The 24,051-nt window shown below is 51.8% G+C and overlaps 2 protein-coding genes across 3 annotated transcripts; one reads left to right on the top strand and one right to left on the bottom strand.

Annotated features, from left to right (window-relative positions):
- The first annotated feature begins 230 nt into the window (after positions 1-230).
- Positions 231-2,798, top strand: ART5 (ADP-ribosyltransferase 5). 2 transcript variants are annotated; one of them, XM_032641253.1, is made up of 4 exons: positions 231-314; positions 1,295-2,018; positions 2,605-2,637; positions 2,722-2,798. In XM_032641253.1, the coding sequence occupies exons 1-4, from the start codon at positions 231-233 to the stop codon at positions 2,796-2,798; spliced, it is 918 nt and encodes a 305-aa protein (XP_032497144.1). The 2 variants fall into 2 exon arrangements, with proteins under 2 accessions (XP_032497144.1, XP_032497145.1); XM_032641254.1 differs by lacking the exons at positions 2,605-2,637; positions 2,722-2,798 and having other exon boundaries at positions 231-302; positions 1,289-2,062.
- Positions 2,799-3,649: 851 nt separating this feature from the next.
- LOC116758322 (short transient receptor potential channel 2-like) lies at positions 3,650-23,999 on the bottom strand. Its single transcript, XM_032641149.1, is given in 17 exon segments — positions 3,650-4,095; positions 5,017-5,146; positions 7,694-7,772; positions 7,895-8,022; positions 8,567-8,774; positions 11,904-11,996; positions 13,009-13,099; positions 13,102-13,152; positions 13,245-13,436; positions 16,034-16,206; positions 17,363-17,433; positions 17,435-17,530; positions 18,490-18,702; positions 20,377-21,013; positions 21,015-21,082; positions 23,726-23,881; positions 23,982-23,999. Coding segments are annotated over 17 exon segments (2,796 nt in total). The 3' UTR covers positions 3,650-3,703.
- Positions 24,000-24,051: the final 52 nt, after the last annotated feature.

Genomic DNA, 24,051 nt, shown 5'->3' with positions numbered 1-24,051 from the left:
GGTGGGGGGGTGGGGTGGGGTGGGTGGAGGATAAAATCCAAGACCCGCCCACACACTTAGGGCTGCTCTGGGCACCGCCCGCGCCCCGCCGGGCCAAGTCCTAGACCAGGGACCCCTCACACTGTAGAAGAAACTCTCCAACTTTCTGTCCCCCAGCCCATCGAAGCCAAGACTCCACCGTCGCTGGTCCCACCCTCAGCGGGATCTCACTCTCCAAGTCTCCCAGAGGGATGATGTTGGTGGCTCTGTTGATCGCCCTTAGCTGCCTTGGCATCCACACCCTCAGCGGCATCCGCATTTACGCCCCCTGGCAGGTAACTGGGGGGAACCATTTGCTGCCACAAAGGGAACAGTTGGGGTGGACCCGAGGCCTGACTCCTCAAAGAGCCTTCCCAGGGACGCTTTTCTATGATGCCATTCCTCTTAATCCTCTTCCTCTCAGGAACCTCCATCCCTATAGGGAGCCCCAACTTCCCATTCCATCTCCCAGAACCCGACCTCCACCCATTGGTCCTGCTGTGATCCTCCTTCCTTCTATGGTCCTCCCTTGGGATCGCCTGCATCTTTCTTCTGTCACTTCCCATCTCCCACCACAGGCCCAGCCTAACAAACTCCTTTGGGCTACCTGTGTACTGCCCTCCCGCAGCCCCTCCCACACCAGGGCTTGACCTCCTCCCAGTCCCCACCCCCAGGTTTGAGGATGAGGGCTTCTGGAGCAGGAGAGGACTCAGAGCCTCAGAGCTGCCAGTGACTTGCTGTGGTGTCTAGCACCTGTGTGAGGGGGAAAGAGCCTGAGGATGGGGATGGGGTCAGGTAATTGGAGACTGGCCATACGTTTGTATGTCACCTGCATACTGAGCCTTAGAGCCAGAACGGTGCTTGGAAGTCTTCCAGCCCCACGTCCCACTGAGTGCAGGAACCTCTCTAATGATAAATGACCCCTCTTAGTTAGTACACAAGTGAGGATCTATATGCTATCCTTACAATAACCTGTGGGGTTGGAAGTATCCTCAATTTATAGGTGGAGAACCTGAGGTCCAGAAAAGTTAAGAGACTCGCCCAAGATCTCACAGCCCATAGGTGGTGAAGCCAGGATTTGAACCCATGTGTGTCTGGCTCCAGTGCCTGTTATTTAAGCCCTTGAGCTCTTGCCAAATTTCACACCCCAGATATTTGGGCACAGAAATGAGATTCTGTGTTTCTGAACTGATCTGCCACCAGAACCTCTGCCCAGTACCCTGAACTTACACCCTTTCCTGTGTGGCCCCTCTCTTCCTTACCTCTATAGGCCCAGAATGTTTCCATCCAGAACCTGAGCCTGGCTCCAAACACCTTCGATGATGCCTATGTGGGCTGCTCGGAGGAGATGGAGGAGAAGGCAGTCCATCTGCTAGCGGAGGAGATGGCTAACCATACCAGGCTGCGGGAGTCCTGGGAGACAGCCCAGAAGGCCTGGGAGCAAAGGTGTCCAGGGCTCAGCCTGCCTCCTGGCTTCAAAACCCAGCACGGAATCGCCGTCATGGTCTACACCAACTCATCCAACCCTTTATACCGGGAGCTGAACCAGGCTGTGCGGACAGGCGGTGACTCCAGGGAGTTCTACATGCAGCACTTCCCCTTCAAGGCCCTGCATTTCTACCTGACCCGGGCCCTGCAGCTGCTGCAGGGCAGTAGGGACTGCAGCAGGGAACCTGGGCAGGTGGTGTTCCGAGGCGTGGGCGCCATTCGATTTGAACCCAAGGAGCTGGGGGTCTCTGTCCGCTTAGGCCAGTTTACCTCCAGCTCCCTGGATGAGGCAGTGGCCCACAGATTTGGTAATGCCACCTTCTTCTCTCTAAGGACTTGCTTTGGGGCCCCAATCCAGGCCCTGTCTGTCTTTCCCAAGGAGCGTGAGGTGCTGATCCCCCCGCATGAAGTCTTCTTGGTCACCAGTTTCTCCCAGGATGGAGCCCGGAACCTGGTGACTCTCTCCAGCAATAATCAGATGTGCAGCCACTTTAACTGCGCCTATCTGGGTGGTGAGCCATGCATGAGGGAAGCAGGACTGGCAGGATGTCCCTGATTTATTTCAGTTCCCAGGGCCTTCAGGAGACCCACGTGATTAATGGGGAAGTTGAGGGCTAGAAGTTAGCTGGAGTTATTTTTCTCTGTGACTCAGGTTTTGCCTGCTCAGAGAAGGCCCTGTAAGTGTTTTCTGGATCTGTGAATATTCTCAGATGATTCTATAAAGGTCCTTGAAAGTTTCCTTCTGCTATACAGTCTAAAAGACCAAAAGAACCTGGTTAAGGGGGGCAATAAGCAGAGGAAAGTGACAGGAGTGCTGCTTCAGATCTCAGGAGGCCCTGGGCGTAATAGCGTAACACATGCGCTATTCCCAAGTGCTGAGGCAGGGACAGAGTGGGGCCAGGATGGTAGCAGGGATGGAAAGGCAATCTGGGAAGATTTCCTGGAAGAAGAAGGAGGAAGGGAAGTCAGAAGTTTGTATTTAGCACAAGGGAAAGCTAGATTGAGATTGGGAATGGCCGTGCCAGGGCCTGGTGAGAAGGGAAGTTTGGGGTGTGAGGGTCTGTCTGCATGGAGGCCTCACTGTGCTGTCTGTTGCAGCGAAGAAGAGGCCGAGATGTGAGTCTGTGCCAAGTGAGTCACCCTCCTGCCCCTCCCTCAGCTGCTTTGACTCCCCTGGCCCTGCTGACCCTTCACCACCTTTTCCTCTCTCTCCAGCAGGAGGACAGGCCGACTCACTCTCCAAGGGGGCCTTCTCTCTGCTCTCCTGGAAGGCCCTGCCCTTGGCCTCTTAGGGGTTCCAGCTCTTAGGAGCTGGGCTCTGAAAGTTCAGTGCCTGCCACGTAGGAGTCCTGGGAAATGATGACATCCATATGAAGATGGGAGGCTTTGAAGAGCCTGGAGAAGCCAGAACATGGTTTCAGACCCAGACCTAGCAGCCATCTCCCCGGCCAGGATGTTGGCGGATCTGAGGCCATGGTAGGGTGGAGGGATCCCCGCTACGTGGTAGGGACTCCAGGGGACAAGCAAGGGTAGTACTGTGAAAGCCACTGGATTAAACAGTGTTGCAGTGTGGTGACCTCAAATTTCATGATTGGTTTGTTCCATGAGACTAGACCATCTGCCCTGCTCTGGCCAAATGGGACTCAGGGACTGAGGGACTAAAAAGAATGACTTTTTGATCACTTTTAGACATGGTCTCAGTGCAGACCCTTGTCACACACTGTTACCTGCAAACCCAGATGCTTTAATAGACAGAGGTTCCTCACAACAGCCCTGAAGGCAGGAAGGGGGACAGATGGCTTCCTAGGCCACTTGTCAGATAAGGAATGCAGAGCCAAGGAAAGAAGCAACTTGCTGAAGGTCAGAGAGGTAGTGCTGAAACCAGGACCCTTACCTCCTAGTCCAGAACCCTTTCCACCAAACATCTGAAGGAACTCAAAGTAGGATCCTAAGCCCCAGATATCTGGGACCCCAGAGCAAGCCATTTCTCTCTGCCCTGCTCCCACAAGGGTTCATTTTGGGCTTGGGGATCTCAAAACATCAAGAGACAGAGATTCTCACACACTCTGGAGGCATCTGACATCCAGAACAAAGGCTTTATTGAGGCAAGGAAAGCAGCACGGGCTCCTACTGAGCCCCACCCTCACCCATCTGGGGTGTTCTACTCAGCACCAGAAGGCGGGACCCTCCCACTGCATCAGGACCCCTCCTTGGTTCCCAGGTCTTCCTCCTGGGGCACGTCCCCAGCCCCCTCTGATTCTTGCTCCCTGTGCCCTAGCACGTGAGCTGGGGAGGAGGGGCCAGACTCTCCAGGTGCTGGAGTCCTGGCCCTGCCTGCGTCCTGAAGCCCAGTTTCTGAAGACACCTGGGTCCCCACAATCCCTGGCACTGTCAGCGCTGGGTTCTCAGGGATGGGAGGGCCCAGGTTCTGGAAGCTGTTGCACACTCGGGTGATGGAGCGACAGAGGATGCTGGCACCGTCTGGTGGCCGGCGCAGCCTTCCCTCCACCAGAGTCCGCTGCACACCGGCTACCTCGCTTTGCAGTCGAGGTACTGTCTTGGTCAGCTCTGTCAGTCTGTTGCCCAGGTCTTGGGGAGGGGTGGGGCGTGGCAGTAGTGACGGGGAGGTCACTCAGAAGATGAGCCTGCCCTGGACCACTTCTACCCTCAGCACAACCCCGGGGGACATTTATGCCGGAGGTCCTAGGCAGGAGAACTGGAGGAAGTGAGGGACTGGCTTATGGCATGTGGGTCAGGTGGGCAGGCCGAGTCAGGTGCAGATGAATCAGCAGGGCTGGGGTGGTGGTGAGTTTAGAAGATACCAAGAAGGAAAGTCTTATGGACCAGAGAAGGGGTCAGGCAGGAGTCATAAGGATGGGAAATTTTCTAATGGGTAGAGATTTGTACATCCGCCCCCTCTGCCTTCTTCCCCATCTACACCTGTCCAGCTCATACCCACCCTCAGAGCCCAGTTCTGATTCCATCTCCTCTTTCTCCAGCTTCTGGTACTCTATCCTTCTACCTTCCCATGAGCCTCTCAAAATGATAGACTCTTTCTCTTCTTTGGGCTCCCACTGCAATTTGTGTCCCTTTTTCTAAGCACTTTCTGCCTAGCAAGATGGTTTCTCTTCCTCAGCAGACTGAAAGCTTCCTATGTGTCCCTGCTGGGAACAAAGGGGACCTAGCAATGAACCCTGGTTGAATGAGTGAATGAATGAATGATGAATAAGGTGAATGAGTGAATGGGAAAGGGAGTGAATGAGAGAATAAATGAACGCAAGAATGAAGGCGGGAATGAAGGATTAAATCAAGTGAGTGTAATAAATGTCTAAACAGGTACGAGGGTAATTGAGTGCAAGGGCCCACACAATCTGGGCAGGTTTTGGCTTCCAAGGGTGGGTCGGAGGGGGGCCACATAGAGAACTGCAGGCTGGTTGGAGGGGTGTGAGGCTGGGTGTTCCAGCTGAGCAAGGGACAGGAATGGGGAAGGCCTGGAGGGGAGCAACTAACTTTTCCGACGGGTCTCCTCAAACTCCCGCCGCGCAGTCTCTATGTAGCGCTGTACCAGAGCCTTGATGACATGAAGCCAGTAGGATCCACGCTCTTCCTCCCCAGGCCCTGCCCCTGCCCCAGGATTGGCCTGGGATGGGAAGACAGGAGGGCGAGAGAGAATCTTCACCCCCAGCTTTTCTCTAGTCACTGTATCCTCCCCCAGGCAATAAAGATGGAGGCAAAGTCTGTGCAGACTTTTCTATCCCTGAAGGCCACACATCTAGACCCTCATGCAGACCTGGAAGGTAGTCTAGATGGAGGCCAGAAGGGGTGGAATGGCTGAGTGCAAGAGAACCAGGGTGGGAGGTGGGTGAGGGTTAGGAGGAGAAGCAGAGTGTGGGTAGAGAGAAATGCTGAGCAAGGCAGAGTTGAGCTCTCTCCTGCCACCAACCCAACCTTGGTTTTCTTGAGTTGAGTTAGTGCAGGTTAACCCTGTCCTTCAAATTCCGCAGAGGGGAGACTAGGGAATGTGGGGAGGCATCTCCTTGGACCAGCTCATGCATATGAGATGGAAATCATCATGCAAATTAGAATGATTAGTTCTGGGTCCAGTTTTAGGCCTCAGGACAGTACCAGGAGGGCAAGTCGGGCATCTGGGGCAGATAAAGGAGAGAGAGAGCAGAGGTGAAGTAGGCAAAGTGCTGGACTCAGAAGACAGGCTCAAATCCCAGCTCGGTCACTTCGCCGCTGTGTGCCTCGAGCAAGCTACTCAACTTCTTCAGGCTGAAGGTCTCCAGATTCAAAGTGGAGATGGTGATAACCCCTACTTCCCAGGCTGGTACTTCCCTGGCATGGAGTAGAGGATCTCTAAATGCTTAGGAAATAATTATTTTTATTTATCTGTATTTATTTAGTTCTCTAAATATTTTATGGTTAGCCTATTTACTTTTTTTTTTTTTTTCTCTATTTTTTGGCCTCACCGTGTGGCCTGTGGGATCTTACTTCCCTGGCCAGGGATCAAACCCACGTCCTCTGCAGTGGAAGTGCAGAGTCTTAACCACTGGACCACCAGGGAAGTCCCTAGCCTATTTACTTTTATAATGTAAAAAAGCAAAGCCTTTTCTTAAATATTTTAAAAGGAGAGACAGGATTGACAGAGGTGGTACAGCAGAAGCATGAGAGAGAATGATGGGTCTTTTCAGCTGCAGAGTATATAAAGCATGTTTCTTGTATAAAATAAGGAATAAGAGCTTTGGAAAAGCCATTTCCTAAGGTGCAGGGTAGGTGGGAGGAGACACCTGATGGGGTCACCAGAGAGCAGGCTAGTGAGGTGGGGGGCAGCTGGAGGAGGGGTGGAACCTCACTGGGGGTTCAGTGGAGGGTGGGGGAGACCCCCAGCTGGCTGGTATAGTGGGATCCATCAGGACTCAGTGACTCCCAGCACAGGCCCAGAGAACTGAATACAACTTCAGGTGAAGATGCTGAGTTGCACCCCAGAGGAGAAGCAGCCCTGACATGGGGTCTGCAAATATGCATCACCTGGCAACCTGGACAGGACCGGGAAGTGGTCAGGGTGAAAGGGTGATAGTTCCAGAATGTGGAGTTTGAGATCCGTTAGGGTGTAAGAGGTACCATGCAGGATAGCCTGGAGCCAGGATGATGGGAACTGGGAACCTCTGGCATTTAGTTTCTTGTAAATGTCATGTTTTCTCATGCTTTTGCACATGCTGTTTCCAGTGCCTAGAACTCCCTTCTCCACCGTACCTGCCCATCAACCTCCTGTTTATCCTTCAGGATTCTACTCTGCCCTCAAGGTCTCCGGGAAGCTCCCTGACCCCTGAGGCTGGGTCTGGGGCCTCTCGTCCCTGCTCCAATAGCCCCCTGTGCTTCTTTCTATCATAGGTTTGTCATCATGCACAATTACAGTCCATTTCCTTCTGATGCTCTAGATTGTCAGCACCTCAAAGGACCACCGTCCTGCGTATCTTTATTTCCAGAATTGGTGTGCTTTGATAAGTGTTTGTTAAACAAACTGTTGACCAATCAGATAAGGGAAGGCCTTCCTCACCTGGGGATCCAGGGGCCTCAGAGCTTCAGAGTTGGCCTGTGGTCTCGCAGAGCTGACCTGGAGGCCCTGTCTTAGAGAGACCCTCAGGTAACATGTTTTAAGGGGAACAGATAGGACCCCCTACAGACCTGGCAGTAATGCTATCTGAATTAGCAAGGGGTCCCATGCCAAGCCAGACTGAGTTAGGGAGCAGATAATGAGAGGTAAGTTAGTGCCTTGGAGGTCTGCTCTCCTCTCTCAGGCCTCAGCCACCTTCTGATTTCCAGTTTGTGGGGCATTCTCCCCTTGGCTTCTTAACACGTTACTTTGAAAAACGTTCAACGATAACTTGACCCAGTTTAGGGCAAAAAGTTTTGCCTAAAGCTTATGGGGTATTGGCAGCTTGGGAGGGTGGCATGAACTTCTGTTCGAGCTGGGTGACACAGGATTGGAAATGTAGGAAATGGCCAAAGCCAGGAGGAGGGAAAGGCAAGCCATACGAGAGAGCAGGAATTGGGAGCAGGCTTTCTGGGAAACATACAAGGAAAGACAGACAAGCCAGGGGTGTTCAGACAAATGGACGGTATAGGCAATACAGTTGAAGACCCGGTGTGAGGAAGACCCACAGCGGGCAGAGGAGGTACTCACAAAGGTGGGGATTGGGGGAGAGTCTGGCTTCTTGGTTTTGCAGCAGGAGCATCAACAGCAAATGAAGAGGAAAATTCTCCTGAGAAATTGAGGTGGAGGGAGGGGGTTAGTTAGAGGACAGGGTCTAGGCTAATGGGGCAGGAGCTGGGATAGGGGTGCTAAGTGCTGGGGGGTTGGGAGTGAGAGCTCTGAGGTCATCACCTGAGAAGGTAGAAGGTAGCCTTGGGGGAGGGCAGGATGCTGAAGGGCACGGGCAGTGTCAGGCCCTCTCGGAAGTAGGACAGGTAGAGCTTGGAGCAAGCAAACTTCCACTCCACGTCAGCAGCGTCCTGGGGGCCAGGAGGCAGGGGCTCTGCAAGGACCACTTTGGTGCCTAGCCCTCCTGCCCACTCAGTCTGCCCCATTTCCCCCCAGCCCTCATGTCTCTTCTCCAACCTCTTTCTTCTCCCCATTCTTATCTGCACCTCCACCTATCACCCACATTTCCCCTGCCTGTACCCCCCTTCCCCTCTTCCTCCCCACCACCTTTCCTGCTTCTGACATCCAGTTCCATCCGGACTATTCTCCAGCCACAAACCCTAACCCATCCATCTCCTTCCCTCTCCCTTCTCACGTTCCCACCTACTTTTCCACAACACATCCTTCCTCCCCATCATAAGGTGGAAAGAGCACTAGACTTGTATCTGGAGAAAATAATAACATCATTAAGACCCTCAATCTACAGATGAGGAAAGTGAGGCCTAGAGAGGAAAACTTGTCCCCAGTCACAAAACAAGGCAGTAGTGGAGGCAGAGCCAGAACTCAAATGTCTCCACTCCTTGCATGCTATTCCTCTCCATTCCTTTCTCTCTTCTTCCCTCTGGCCTGAGCCACCCTCAGTTCATGCATCTCAGTCTCCTGAACGGAGCTGGTGATCATGGCAATGAGCATGTTGAGCAGCGCAATGACCAGGACGATGGTAAAGATACCGTAGAGGGCCCGGCCCACCAGTTCCGGCACCAGAAACTGGGGCATGTCAACCACACTGTGCTCCTCCGTGCCAAACATCGTCCAGAACAGAAACTGGAAGGTCTCGTTGAAACTGGCATGGGGGGCTGAAGAGTAGGATGTGAGGGGTGGGAGATGAGCCAGAGCGCCACCCAGACCCACTACTCCTCGCCCTCAGGGCCCAGGCAAAGGTGCTGTGCTTCCACGAAGCCCGTTGGACCGCTTGTCATTTCTGATCTCCCGCCAGAATTTACTGAGCGTATAGCAGTGCCAGGAACAGGTGCTAAGGATACAGCCGTGAACAAGACAAGCACAGTCCGTGTCTTCAAGGACGTTATGTCCTGGGTGGGGAGCGGGGGTGAGATGGACACCAACTCTACAAACATCCCGAAATTGTGGCAAGTGCTATGAAGCAGCAGCACAGGATGTTATGGCCTAGTCTGGGAGCTGGGGAAAACGTCCTCAAAAAACATTCAAGCTGAGCTCTGAAGGTTGAGGGAATCAACCAGGGGGAAGGGAAGGAGATGTGAAGCGTGCCCAAGGTAGGGGAGTCTGGGGGGCATCTGAGGAACTGAGAGATGGCCAGCATAGCTCATCTCAGAGGGCAAAGGAGAGAGAAGCTCGTGAGAGGGAAGCAGGGACCAACCAGGTCATGCAGGGCCCTGGAGGATAAAAACAAAGATCCTCACTATGGCCTAGGAGCCTTAGGAAGCTATGAAGAATTCTAAGCAGAGGGGTGACCCCTGAATTACTTTTGATAAGATCACACTGGCTGCTGTGAGGAGAGTGGAAGAGAAGCAGATGAGAGAGTGGGGGCACGGAGACCAGTCAAGAAGCTGTTGCCATGGTCTGGGTGAGAGAGGATGGTGATTGGACCACAGAAGCAGCCACCCATGCTGCTTCAGTTCAAGCCTAGATGACTGCAACAGTCTCCACAGCGGGTCTCTGGCCCCAGTCCCTCTCTCATCCTTCCATCCTCCACACTGCACTGAAGGTGTTCTTTCTAAATGCTGATCTGATGTGCTGTACTTCTGCTTGTCAAACTTTAAATGCTCCTGAGTACTCTCAGTCCAAATGCCCAACATGCAACGTACCTGAGGTTTTTAGCAAAAATACTTTTGACTTAATTAGCTGTCTCCCATAAATGAGCAGGGGGGCTCAGCCTGCCTGTGTTGCTGTGGAATGACACCAGGACACATGAAGCAGGCTGGAAGGACTAGTTCCTGTCCCTGGCACTAAGATTCATGATTTAAACTGTGTCAGCAGACTTCCTCAACATCTTGAAGCCAGGATGGGAACAAGGATTCTTGGTAAGAGGACTGGTCTGAATAAAGCCTCCATTTACTTTGGAACCATGAGAAAGACTTGACCAACATCCATAGGCCCAACCATGGGTCCTTCAGGTTCAACAATAAAACCATCATGTAGTTGCACTCAGGAAGAATTCATGATTGAACGATTGCTTGGGAGGCCATCCGGAGCTCCCTGGTCTGCTGGGCAAGCCAGGCTTCTCAGCAGGACCTTCATGAGCTCCGTGACCTGGACCCTCTACCCTCTCCAGCCTCCCCTCTCAAAATCCCCTCCATGCACCAACCATGGAGGAAGTCTTGCTATTCTCCAAATATACCTCCTTGCCTTGGTATGTGCCCCCTTCTGCCCAGAATGCTCTGTACCTTCTCTGACGCTTACAACCTTTGTAGGTGGAGTCCAGAGCTCCCTTCTCTATGAAGTCTTCCCTGATCATCAAGACAGAGGAAGGGGCTTTCCCTTCTGGTTACCCTCAGCATAAGCCCTCCTTCCTCACAGCACTCATCATTTCAAACTGAGCTTATTTGTGCACGTGGCTATCTTCTCCAGGAGACTGGGTCTGGTTCACTTCTGTCTGTGCTTCCAGTGCCAGGGACAGGACCTACTACAAAGGTGTCATAAATGTGTGTGAACTCAAACAACAATGAATGAATGACTAAGAAAGTGATTGAATTTAAAAAGTGAGTGAATGAATGAATGAGTGAACAATGAATGAGTGAGTGAATGAACAAGGAATTAGTTATTGGCCATATTTAGGGAGAATTGAGTATCAAAAAGAATAATGGGGCTTCCCTGGTGGCGCAGTGGTTAAGAATCTGCCTGCCAACACCGGGGACACAGGTTCGAACCCTGGCCTGGGAAGATCCCACATGCCACAGAGCAACTAAGCCCATGCGCCACAACTACGGAGCCTGTGCTCTAGAGCCCGCGAGCCACAACTACTGAGCCCGCATGCCACAACTACTGAAGCCCGCACGCCTAGAGCCCGTGCTCTGCAACAAGAGAAGCCATGACAGAGAGGTCCGCACACTGCAACGAAGAGTAGCCCCCAGTCACCGCAACTGGGGAAAGTCCGCGCACAGCAACGAAGGCACAACACAGCCAAATATAAAAACAAATTAATTAATTAACAAAAAAAGAATAATGACTGTAATGGATTATTATATTTTTAAAAAATCTTTGAATCCATAGTGATATTCAAAAAGAGTGGAGAAGGAAGCACTTCTTTATGGAAGAATGCCAGCAAAGAAATGTACAGGGAATGACAGCAATAGAAAATCAGCATCTTGAAGCCACGTTATAATAACTGATGCAGGTAAATATCATCTGTAAAGGGACTTCCCTGGTGGCGCAGTGGTTACGAGTCTGTCTGCCAGTGCAGGGCACGTGGGTTCGATTCCTGGTCCAGGAAGATGCCACATGTCGCAGAGCAACTAAGCCTGTGCACCACAACTACAGAGCCTGCGAGCCACAACTACTGAAGCTCACGTGCCTAGAGCCTGAGCCCTGCAACAAGAGAAGCCACTGCAATAAGAAGCCTGCACACCACAATGAAGACCCAATGCAGGCAAAAATTAATTAATTAAACAAAAATCATCTGTGGATGATAAATCCACTCAGAGCAAGGTTGCAAGAAAGTGGTCTAGTCACACAGTCTCAACATCTCTCTTCATTACCACAAGGGTATCTCCTTTTCAATGGAGAGGTTTGCTAGACCAATGGGCCTCACCAATGGGCTAAACTGACATTGTGAGCCTCCTGATGTGATATGATGGGAAGTACACATCATCAATTAGGTTGCATTCTTGCCAAAGTTGCTTAAGTTGAATCTGATCATGAGGAAGAGGTGATTACTAAGCTCCAAGTTCACGGTCCCAGAATCCCACCTGCCCATCCTGCCTCTGCTCCTGAGTACTTGCCCAGCCACTCTGTCTCCTGGTAAGGCACGTAGACGTTGTTGAGGCTGCAGAGGAAGGCGGTCAGGATAATCGTGAGAATGAACATGAACCTGGCAGGGGGTGGGATGGGGGAGGGTCAGAGCAGGTCTCTTCCCTGGGAGAAGTCAGGCTCTGGGAAGAGAGATGGGGGTGATGGCTCCCAGTCTCAGCCTCTACTTGACAAGGATTCAGTGTGGTTATTATTAAGAAGAGAGAAATTAGGGGGTGGGAAATGAGAAGGGATTTAAAGGGTGCTGAAGCAGAAGCTCTCCCTCCAGAATAAAGGATTCTGGGTTGAAACAGTCAAAGCTGGGGATGGGTCAGGCTCCCAGGGAGGGACCGAGATGCTGAGATGTGGTACAAGGATGAGGGAGAGTCACAGAGTCCTACTGGACAGGATTTATCACCAGTGGAGTTAAAACCACACGTGAGTTGAGTTGGCTGGCAACATGGAAGGCTAGGAGAGTCTCAGGGGTGGGATGGCAAGTTCTCCAAGCTGAGCTGAGCTGAAGATGTTCACAGATGTAACCAGGGCTTTTCCCATCAAGGGCACCCACGCCTGTCCCACCTCAGGCAGGGTTTTCCCAGGGAAGCAGGCACGAAAAATGGGCTCTGATTAGGGTGAAAGGCCAGGTAGGCTGTAAATGATTAGATGATAATTACCAGGAAGACCAGATAATTCCATGAGTTCCAAGAGCAGTTGTACAGTGGAAACCATCCAAAGGGACCCCTGAGTCCAGTGCCTCACCACAAAGATGGGAAAACTGAGCCCCAGAGAGGGCCATGGAGACAACAAAGGAACTGGGACTGGAATGCCAGCCAAGGGCTCTTTCTGCTATCAGTGGTTCCTGATCTTTGGAGTCATGGGCCTCTTTGAGAATTAGATGAAAGTTATAGACCCTCTCTGCAGAGAAATGTACCTTTACATTTACATCCGAAAATTTGCCTTTAGTTTCAGGGTTTCCGAGGTCTCTGGAGCCTGTACAATAAGAATCCCTGTGCTAACTAGAGCTGGGAGCTTCAGAAGGAGGTCAAGTGGGGTCCATCGGAGGGGAGGATGCTCTGAGCAGGGGCAGTACGCACCGGATCATGTCGTCGATCATCCTGCCAATGGAAATCTGCAGGGTGCCCAGCGACTCGTGGGCCGGCAGGACGTAGGCCAGGCGGGTGAAGCAAAGAACACCTCAGCCAGGAACTCGTGGTCTTCCGTGTGCCACTCACTCCGCTCTGTGCAGGTGGAACGGGGTTGGGGGGCTGAGGCCGAGAACCAAGGAAGGGAGGCGACTGGGGGACTCAGGGCTGAGCTGGGAGGCACTCACCAGCCGAGGTGAAGTAGCGGCAGGCAGCCCCGTCCGGGGCATCCCGGCAGCGCCTGTAGGCCAGCCCGGCCAGAAGCACGAAGGCCGCCAGGTACGGGGACAAGACGACCGTGTCCAGGATGTTCCACCAGTCCAGGAGGTAACTGCACAGGCCCTCGATCCACACTTCCTTACACTCAAACCACAGGAAGCCTGAAGGAGGTGGTAGGGAGCCAGGGCAGGGTGAGGCGCCCTCCTCTGTCCAGGTCAGAGCTGGGTTGCAGGTATGGTTGTAGGGGGAAACTATCCATGGGGTAGGAGAACTAAGATATGAAAGGCATGAAATGGATAAAATGTAGACGTTTAGTCTGCTTAAGTACAGAGATCTTACGTGAAAATAAAAAGAACTTCTGGCTGATGCAGACTCAGCTGCCACGGAGCCTGTGCCACTGACCCCAGTTGGCTGATAAACTCAGAAAGTGAGTAACACCTTGAGAAGCTGGTTATTGGGAGGGAATGATCGAAATCTGCTTCCCCCTTCCCTCCACCAAATATATATTGGACAACTATTTCAAGAATATTGATTTGAAGGGGCTCCAAATTATCAACCTGCTCATTATCAGCCCGGGGCCCAGGGCCTGACCTGGGGATGGAGGGTCTCGGGAGCTGGACCCCATTAGCCAGGTGACCCTGCCATGTCATACCCTTCTCCGTTCCCTGGATACAAGCATGTGCTTTTTTGCTCATGGTTCTGTCCACCTAGAAAGCCCTTCCACACCCTTTTGAAGGCAGGCTCGCCTTTGTGGCCCAGGACAAATCTTACCTCCTCTGTGAAGCCTTCCCTAACCGGGGGAGTGAGTTCTCACAGCTCTCTTCAGACCTCTGTGATACCATCGCTGTGGGGCACTGCAGGATATCTCTTCCTGGGCCCGCCCCCCGTCCCCTCCCCTGAACTTTGAACCCCTCAAGGGCAGGGACCATGGCCTATTCACCTCCTTGTCCCCGGTGCCCAGAACAAGGCCCAGTAGTTACTATTGAATAAAAACTGATTAAGCTCCTACCATGTGCCAGTGGGATCCTGTGGTGAATAAGACAAATACAGTCCCTGGCCTCCCCGGGTTCATAATCTAGTGAGGGAGGCGGGCAAGTGGCCAAGTCGTTACAAGCCAGTGTGGTAACTGTTAAGGTGGAAAGGAGGGGAACAGAGGCTGTTGTGAGAATGTTTAGGAACAGATCCTCAACCTGATTTGGGGACCAGGGAAAGCTTCACTTCTCCCAGAAAGTGACGACTGAGCTGAGACCTGATGGAGGAGTAGGAGCCGGCCAGGTGAAGGGGCAGCACGGGCAGGGAGAGGGCTGTGGGGAAAGAGAACGTGTGCGGGCCTGGAGACAAGCAGTGCGGGCGAGGTGAGAACTGCATCCACTCCCACGGCAGCAGAGGGTGGATGCTTATTTAAATACGTTGGATGTGTAGAAGGAACCCTATTTAGTTTATCTGTGTGTTCTCAGGGCTTCACTCACCGTAGGGCAGCAGCAAGTGTTTATTGCATGAAGAAACAAGGAGTGTTGTTTAAGACTTCTTCCCCAGTGGGCAGGAACTGTATTGGTTTCATCTGCACCCAATACAGGTCAATAATGTTTAGTAAATAACTGGATGAGAAACTTTTCCTCTTGCATGGCTCTTGTTTTCTTCCCCAGAGTTTCTTGGCCAAATAATCTTTCAGGCCTTACTGACTGGCTTGGTACAGGGTAGAGTAGCGGACTTAGTCTACTGGTGTCTTGGGAGTTTGCTAACTAAGCTAGAGATAAGTAAAGGGAAGACAGATGAGGAAGGGACCCCCAGTCCAGCTGCTGAGCCGACCAGCCAAATGCTCGGTAGAGCCCTGGAGGTTACTGTCAAGTGCATTTGCTGAATTGTTTGAGAATACTCAATTCTGCTATAGAAGCAAAGAACACCAATGGAATGGCTGGAACTTATGCATTAAGCATATATAAGTTAGTTATCCGGGTGACATGTTGGACAAATAAAGCAAGTAGAGCGTACGTGTGTGAACATATTTAGAATATTTAGGGTAGACACTAAATATTAATAATACGCTGAATATACACAAGGCAGATGAACCCTTAGGGTTCATCAGATCTTAAATCAGCTCCCCACTGGTGATACCCATTCTGGCCTCACATGTCCTCTGCCCAAAAATTGCAAAGAAAAGTCACAGCTGTTCACCAGGATGATTAGTAAGCTACAGCTGTGGTCAGACATACTTGCCCCTGTGTTTCTCCTACCAATCAAGTGTTGGGGCCAGACTGCTTCCGGCTGTTGTATCCTCTGCTCAAACCTCAACTCTGGTCCTCGAAACACCACCATCATAAGTACACCATTTATGGGTTTAATAAACTGTATGATTCAAGCATCTTAATTTGGTCTGTGAGCCTTTCTGTTCCATGACCTTTGGGATAGATTGCCTGGTGGTATACTTGCTGGCTACCATTACACCAAGGTAATCTGCTACCGGACACAGTGGACCAGTGTCTTATTTGTGAGAGGATATGAACATCCAGAATGGGTAGCGACTGGTGTCAGGGTAGGGGAAGAATGGGTCCTTGCTCAGTGGGGTCTATCACAGGGCTAGGTCCCCTGATTAGAGGTGAAGAGGAAACCCTTGGTGGACCAGAGCCCAGAGGGGTCTGGTTATGTGTTCAGGGAGCATCTACAGGGGCAGCCCCCCTCCATGGGGGTGCTTACTGTGAAGAAAAGTGAGGGGGCCCCCAAGGGGGTCTGCCACAAATAAAAGGCCCCACACATGTACCTGCAACCCAAACCATGTGTAGTGAAGTCTCCTAGACACTGTGGCTGCGGCCTCGGAAGGTACCCAGCTGTGTCTCCATGACCAGGGACTCTCCCAGCAGGAAGATGCGGAACCACAGATAGGAGGCCGAGTGCAGCAGGAACTTCAGCACTGGGATCTTCATCAGGCGGGCCCAGCTTGGGGAAGGAAGGAGAGCAGGGCTCTCAGAGTCCTGTTCAAATCTCTCCCCACCCTGGATAACTTCCGGGATGCTCAGCCCCCACATGTCTCCTCCTCTCATTCACTCACTTATTCAGACATTTATGAAGAATGTACTGTCAATTAGGCCTTCCCCTTTTGCATCTATTTTTGCCTTCACAACCGTATGAGGTGGGTATCGTTATTCCCATTTTTTAGCTAAGGAACTGAGGATCACAGAGATAAAGTAACTTTCCCTGGGGGGTCCCACAGGCTCTTCAATCACACCATGTTAAAAAGAAATTCATCACTTTTGATCCCAAACTTGTTCCTTCTCCCTCTTCCTCCTGTTTCCCCATCTTAGAAAACGTCCCGGCCACCCAGACCAGGAAGCTTAAAGGCATCTCTGCATCCTCTCTCTCATACACTCTGACAGTCTCCCTAACTCCCGCCCCTCCCCCAATCCATCCTTTACACCACTAGGAGAGAGAGCTTTCTAAAACACAAAACTAATAGGATCTCTCACCTCATTACAGTCTTCCAGTGGCTCCCATCATTGCATAAGGCTCTGTGGGACCCGGGCCCCTGCTTACTTCCTACCACTCGCCATTTGCACTTATGCTTTAGCTACACAGAGTTCCTCTCAGTCTCTAATAATTTGCATTCTCCCTCCCTGGGCCGTTGATGGACATGCTGTTCCTGCTTCCTGGAGCACTGCTCGCCCTATTCCTCACTTGATTGACAGGTACCTGGCTTGCTCTTTATTATATCCCCAGCACCAGGCACGATGCCTGGTTCACAGTAGGGTCTCAAGGAAATATTTGTTGGGTGAAGGAACAGAAATATCTGGGTCCACAAGGGCTCCCAAAGAATCTGTAGGTTGGGGCAGAGTCTCTTTAGGAGATTATAGGGCTGTATATACGACTCAGGCTTCAGAGGCAGAGAGACCTGTTTCAATCCTGACTCTGCTATTTACTGTGGACAAAAGAGCATTCTGTTCCTTGTGTCTCCACTGTAAAATCCAGGTGCAATGCCTACCTTCCAGGACCACCTCAAATTACCTGATGGGAACATCCCCAAAGTGCCTGGCCCAGGGCCTGGCATAAAGCAAGTGCTCAATAAATGGCAGTTATCATTACTTCTATTCTTAGTACCCGGGACTTGGGCACCAGCCAGTGGCCAAGGCAGAGGAAGGGCATGGTGAGGACGATGAGGAAGGCGACCAAAGAGCTTCCAGATACTGGTGCTCCCACGCCAGCCAGCCAGGCTCCCATGCCAGATGGAGGACAGGACCTGCTGGCAGATGGGGGGTGCTACAAACTAAGCAGAGATGGGAGTGAGGAGAGGGGGTGGCCACCAGCCAGGGAGGAGGAAGAGGAGCTAGTTGGGTGCACTGACTTCCCTGCCATAGAGGTTGAACCATGTTTTTTTTCTTCCCAGGCCAGCCAGCTCAGAAGAGAGGCAACCCACTTGCCATGTGACCTTGGGCAGACCCCACCCCTCTTTGGGACTTGGTTTCCTAGTCTATGAAGAAGTTGAATTCAAAGATTTTCCTGGACTCTCCAGATCCTGCATTCCTGAATCTAAGTCAGGCAGTGGTGGGTGCAACTGGGTACCCAGTCCCAGAACCCGCAGGATTCCTTGTCTTCTTAGAGATGTGAGGCACCAGCCTTCATGGTCTTGAGGAGGGAGGAGCAGGGAAAGTGGGCTCTGGTGTCTTAGGGAGCCATTGTGAAGGAAGGTTTTTGGCTAAGCTCCTGGTGGGCTAGGATATCTAGGGTAGGTGAGAGGGAGCAGTAAGAGGGGGGTAGGCTAGAAGGAGAGCATGTCTTAGGCTTAGGGGGCAGGCGTCTAGTGCAATGGGGAACCATGGAATCACGTGACCCTTAAGCCCTGAGAGATGTAGTCTAATCTTGCTGAATAGAGTGAGATACTGAAGTCTAACAACAGAAAAAGACCACACCAGACCTACTCAGCAGGCCAGAGGCTGAGCTGAGGGTAAGACCCAGAAGTCTGTTCTGAAGGTGGGGTCTGGGTGGGTAATGGGACTTCCAAGGGCTGGGGAGAGGTTAGGGACTTAGACTGAAGGTAAGAAGGGCAGGTGGGAGACCCACAGGATCAAGGGCCTAGATAGAAGGGTGCTCAGAATGAAGATCTGAGAGGGGTCCTGAGGGCAGTGAAAGGACTTGCTTAGGGTTGGAGCAGGGACTACGTAGAGGTGGCAGGGCAAGGGGTCAGGGCAGGGCGGGGGAGGAGGGGGTGGGTAGGGCCCAGCTGACCCACTTCTGGTTGTAGGTGATGGCCAGTCGCAGCCTCGCCAGGTTGGGGATGCTTTCCTCAAAGGCCTGGTCCAGACCCTCGGCCTCGGGCTCAGTCTTGCTGTCCTCGCCCAAGGCATCGAGCACCGCAGTGACCTTGCTCTGGTTCTGGCACATGCCCAGCAGTTCAAAGCCGTAGTCCTGGCTCAGCGACTCCAGGGCAATGTACTCATGCTGTAGGGAGGAAGTCCGTGTGCGCCTGCCACCCTGGGGGCCCAGCCCCATTAGGTCAGCCCCCACCCTCCCAAAAGTGGGTCTGGGCCACTCTGTTCTGCCCTCGGCCGTCACTTCCCCACAGCTGGTGTCACCCTGAGTCCTCTATTCCTTTCTTCCCTTCCACCCCACCTATCCTCTTGGCTGTAACGAGGCACTTCTTGGGTCAACCTTGCTTCTCTGTCGCTGCATCTACCTCATTGCCGAGTCATTTCAACTCAGACCCCTCCGTCACCTTTGTCCACCCCTTGTACTTCCTCCTCCCTATTCCTGTCCCACTTCTGCTGCTATTCTTCATGCCTTCTTGGGTTAATTGAATTACTTTGTTGAGCACCTACCTTACATGAGAGCCCGTGCTGGCAGTTTTAGGAGCTGCAGACACGAGTGGGCAGTTCTTGTTTCCACTTTACCCGTCCTAGCCTCAGTTTTACTTGGGGCCCTAACACCAGAGAGAATCCAGGCTAGGATTTTAGGAGGCTAGGTCTGAGGCCCAGCATGGTCCCTCAGGTGGTGTCACGCTGGGTAAGGTATTTCCCCTATCCAAGCCTCAGTCCCCTTGCCTGGAAAGTGGGGATGATCATTCCTGCTGCCTCCTTCTGTGGGCTGCTACGAGGATGAGGGATGGTCCTTTGGAAAGGGCTGCTCTTCCCTGCTACCTGTGAAGTGGAGGCTCTTCATTCCCTGGTCCTTCTACAACTCTGGAGAAGCAGCAGGCTCTTCCCTGAGCTCGTCCGGCACAGGTCACATCCTGCCCTAGGACTCTGTTAATATCCTTGTTTGTTTCCCCACCTAATGGTAATCTTGACCATGGGAACCAAGACTGCCTGGCACAGAGGGGATGTCAGTGGATGAGCGATGGATGGAACTGGACTGGTGAATTCAAAGCCCCTGACCAGCCCCTGCCTCCAGGCCTCCCTGGCTCCCCTTCACGCATTCTGTCTGCACAGGGTTCCTGCACTCATCCCATGTCTACTGTTACTAGCCGAGAGTCTTTGCTTGGACGGAATCCCTACCTCAAATATCCTCCCTACTCCTCTTCACTTGTGTTAAACCACCTCGTTGTGTAGCCAAGATTAATCCCACTTCTTCCAAGGAGTCTGCCCTGCACACAACATCTGTAGCTTCCTGACCTCTTTTCTGCTCCTTAGAAGCCCTCTGGTACCATCCACAGAGACCCTGAATGAAGCTGAGCATCCTGGGAGTCTTGTCCGCCTCTCTCTGCCCTCTCTCTCCCTGCTGCGATCACAAGCATGAGGCCCCAACACACAATGCTCTAGGTGGGACCACACAGTAGGTATTCAGAAAGGACAGGTTCTACTGAATGTCATCTCTAAGTCTGTCCAGCTGCCTTCCTATCTATGTTCTCTCTCCTCCCTCAGACTGACCCAGGAGACACCCAGGATAGGGTCTGTCCCACCCCCATGAGACTAGGTACCCCTGGAGTGACAGCTGTCTGCAATTAGAATGAGATCCCCCTCAGGGTGGAATTCTGCAGCTCCCCATCAGAATGGAGGTTTCCTGAGAACATCTTTCTGTTGTTTCCCTCTTCCCAGAACACCCACCACAGGCCCGACCACGCCCCGTTGGAGGACAGATACGGGACACCAAGGGCAGGGGAAGGGAGCAGAAACCAACCTTAAACTCAGGCTCCTTGTGGGCAAGGCGCCTGAGCTCACAGCTGAGCTGGAAGGCAGCCAGCATGGCGTCCTCACTGGCCAGTGAGAGGTGGGCACAGCTGGCAATGCCATGACAGGTGTTGATGCGGGACAGGGAGAACTGGAGCAGATCACAGCAGCATGTGTTGCTGCACTCGAGGCAGGCACAGGAGACAGGGTGGGGCCGGGCGATGCTGTGGCCCTGGTCCATGAGCAGCTGGGCGATCTCATACAGGTCCTTCTGGCAGGCCAGGGTGAGGGAGGTGACACCAGGGGCAAAGCGGGGGCCATCGACTGATGAGTCAAAGAAGGCCAGTGAGAAAGGCCTGGTGTCCACCTTGCGGCCCTTCTCCCATTCCAGCCAGGCCAGCAGGCGACGCACCACTGCCGGCTGGTTTGTGTCCACAGCCACCAGCAGGGCCTCGTGGATCTGCCGGAAGTCGAACTTGACACTGGCCAACAGCACATCACTGATGGCCTCGTGGCCCAGGCGGATGGCCAGATTGAGCGCCTCCCTCCAGGAGTGGTCCTCAGCCTCCTCCACATTCTGCAGGGGCCCGCCTGGCCTGCCGTCTGTGGTCTCAACCTGCAACTCCAGCAGCTGCTACACCAGGTCCAATGGCACCCAGCAGCGGAGGTGGGAACTTCAGCTTTCTGTTCACGATCTCGGTCCACTTAGGCTGAGGCTGGATGAAGGAGTAGAGAGGGTTGGACCCCGAGTCTCCAACCTCCTTTGCTTTGGGGCCTCCCTCACCCTTCCACCTTCAAGCCCTTAACCCTCTATACCCAGGCAACATTATAGTCTTCCTATCCCAAACACACAATAACACAAATTTCCATTTTTGTTTTAGGTAACACTTATGTAGTGCTTAAGTACAGGTAGTTTTCAAAACCCTTCATGAGTAAGTAACTCATGCAATTCTTAAATATCCCTGTAAGGTAGGAGCTATCATTCCCTCTTTAACAGGAGAAGAAGCTGACATACAGACATGCCAAACCACTTAATGAGGTGGGCAGCCAGGCAGTCTGGCTGAGGAGGTGGTATTGCTAGTTACTTTTCCATGCTACTTCTCAACCCAGATAGAAATTATTACTAGTAGCTTTGGGATTTCTGGAATCTCTACTTCTTCAAAAGCCCCCAAATGTGGGATATGAGAATGTAGGTAAGTAAATACTTCCCCTCTTTTAAGGAAAATAACAATGCTACCACTTTTATCTGTTTTACTCTGAAATTAAATTCTACATTAGGGGCTTCCCTGGTGGCGCAGTGGTTGAGAGTCCGCCTGCCGACGCAGGGGACACGGGTTCGTGCCCCGGTCCAGGAGGATCCCACATGCCGCGGAGCAGCTGGGCCCGTGTGCCACAACTACTGAGCCTGCGCTCTAGAGCCCGCGAGCCACAACTACCAAGCCCATGTGCCACAGTTACTGAAGCCCACGCACCTAGAGCCCGTGCTCCGCAACAGGAGAAGCCACCGCAGTGAGAAGCCTGTGCACAGCAACGAAGAGTAGCCCCTGCTCGCTGCAACTAGAGAAAGCCCACGCAGCAACGAAGACCCAATGCAGCCAAAAATAAGTAAAATAAATTAAAAAAAAAAGGAAAGAAAAAAGTAGTTTATTAAGTCAACATAATTCTAATCAGAATTCCAGCAGAAGTTGCTGGCAATCACCACAAAGTCATCAACCAATAAAGGGCCACAAATCGCTAAGACAATTCTAAAAAGATGGATCAAAGAGGTGGAGAACAACTCTGAAAAGAATTACAAAGTCACAGTATTTCAACATATGGTCTACAGAAGTAAGCAAATAGATTCCAGAAACAGACTCATATAAATGGGAATTTACAACCTGTTAAGTTGATTGTAAGATAGAGCACGATTTTGCCAGAAAAAGATGAAGTAATAAATGGTGTTCAGAAAACTGGTTCACACCTAGAGGGATGGGATAGGGAGGGTGGGAGGGAGGCTGAAGAGGGAGGGGATATGGGAATATATGTATACATATAGCTGATTCACTTTGTTATACAGCAGAAACTAATACAACATTGTAAAGCAATTATACACCAATAAAGATGTAAAAAAAAAAAAAAGAAAGAAAGAAAACCGGTTCACAATGTGAAGAAAAGTAAAAGCAGATCCCTACCTCATAACATATTTTTAAAATTTTACTCAAATGGATCAAAGATGGAAATATGAAAAATAAGGTAACACAAGGTTAAAATACAAACGACTGACTGAAAGATATTTGTAACACATATAAACTTGGATAGTATGCAGAAGTACTTTTATTTTATTTTATTTTTGTAAAGAGGATTCAGGGACTTCCCTGGTGGCACAGTGGTTAAGAATCTGCCTTCCGGGGCTTCCCTGGTGGCGCAGTGGTTGAGAGTCTGCCTGCCGATGCGGGGGACGCGGGTTCGTGCCCCGGTGTGGGAGGATCCCACATGCCGTGGAGCGGTTGAGCCTGTGGGCCATGGCCGCTGGGCCGGCGCGTCCGGAGCCTGTGCTCCGCAGCGGGAGAGGCCACAGCAGTGAGAGGCCCGCGTACCGCAAAAAAAAAAAAAAAAAAAAGAATCTGCCTTCCAATGCAGGGGACACGGGTTCCATCCCTGGTCAGGGAACTAGATCCCACACGCATGCTGCAACTAAGAGTTCGCATGCCACAACTAAGGAGCCCGTGAGCTGCAAACAAGGAGCCTGCCTGCTGCAACTAAGACCCAGAGCAACCTAAGAAAATAAAATTTTAATTAAAAAAATTAAAATAAAGAGGATTCAATAAAATAATTTATGTAAATACAAAGGACAGTGCCTGACACTTAGTAAGCTCTAATAAATATCTGTGACTAACCTTACCTTATAGATAATATTATTAGGAATGCTTTGATAATATGGAATTAGCTGAGTTGAACTGGGGAAAGGAGTTGTGAGAATGTTCCCTGAAGCTCAAAAGTTGACAGTCCTGGGTAGGAGGCAGAGGGTTGGAAATGAGTTAGGAAGCTATAAGTCGGGGTGCAGCATCGTGAATAAGGTGTACAGGACGAGGGTAAAGGTAGGAGCTGGGGACGCAAAGTGTGGGCATAGGAAAGAGTACGGAGCTGTGTGAAGTGGATCCTGAGGCGTGAGAGCCTAAGAAGCAGTTGGGGGCCGTGCAAGTCCCGCAAGGCTCTTCAGCTCTCAGCTTCGGAAGCCTAAGCAGCTACTTCCACGGCTCCTCGGAATGCGCTGTTCTGTCCACTTCCTTGATGGTCACCCTTCCTCCCTTTCGTCCATTCCCCTCCCCATCGACAACCCCAACGACCCTCACCCGGGATAATGGGCCTCGAAGAGCCACCTCTGCCTCAGATCCTGGGCCACAAACCCATTCTCCTGCCAATTCTGTTCTCTGACCTCCGCCTTCTGACCCGAAGCGCCACTCTTCCGCCTCCCGAAGTCCGTGAATTCGTTCTGGGGCCTCAAGAAGCCGCTGTTTCCGGAAAATGACTCCCACCTAGGTAAGAAGGCATGTGCTATTGCCAGGAAAATACATTCGGTGGTTTATGTATATTTCACTCGTTACAAATCTCCTCTAGAGAGAGCGGAATTTAAACTTCCGGGTCAGCTTCCATGCATTCTAGGAAATGTAGTCCTTAGTCTCCACGCTTCACTCCTGTTGCCCAG

The sequence above is a fragment of the Phocoena sinus genome, chromosome 8, assembly GCF_008692025.1.
Source record: "Phocoena sinus isolate mPhoSin1 chromosome 8, mPhoSin1.pri, whole genome shotgun sequence".
NCBI classification, from domain to species: domain Eukaryota; kingdom Metazoa; phylum Chordata; class Mammalia; order Artiodactyla; family Phocoenidae; genus Phocoena; species Phocoena sinus.
Note: the sequence above shows the minus strand (reverse complement) of the source record. Positions and strands in the feature narration are given on the sequence as shown.

Coding starts and splice junctions, on each gene's coding strand:
- ART5 (XM_032641253.1), top strand. CDS start 231: ATGATGTTGGTGGCTCTGTTGATCGCCCTTAGCTGCCTTGGCATCCAC. Junction 315..1,294: donor GCATTTACGCCCCCTGGCAG/GTAACTGGGGGG, acceptor CTATAGGCCCAG/AATGTTTCCATCCAGAACCT. Junction 2,019..2,604: donor TAACTGCGCCTATCTGGGTG/GTGAGCCATGCA, acceptor TGTCTGTTGCAG/CGAAGAAGAGGCCGAGATGT.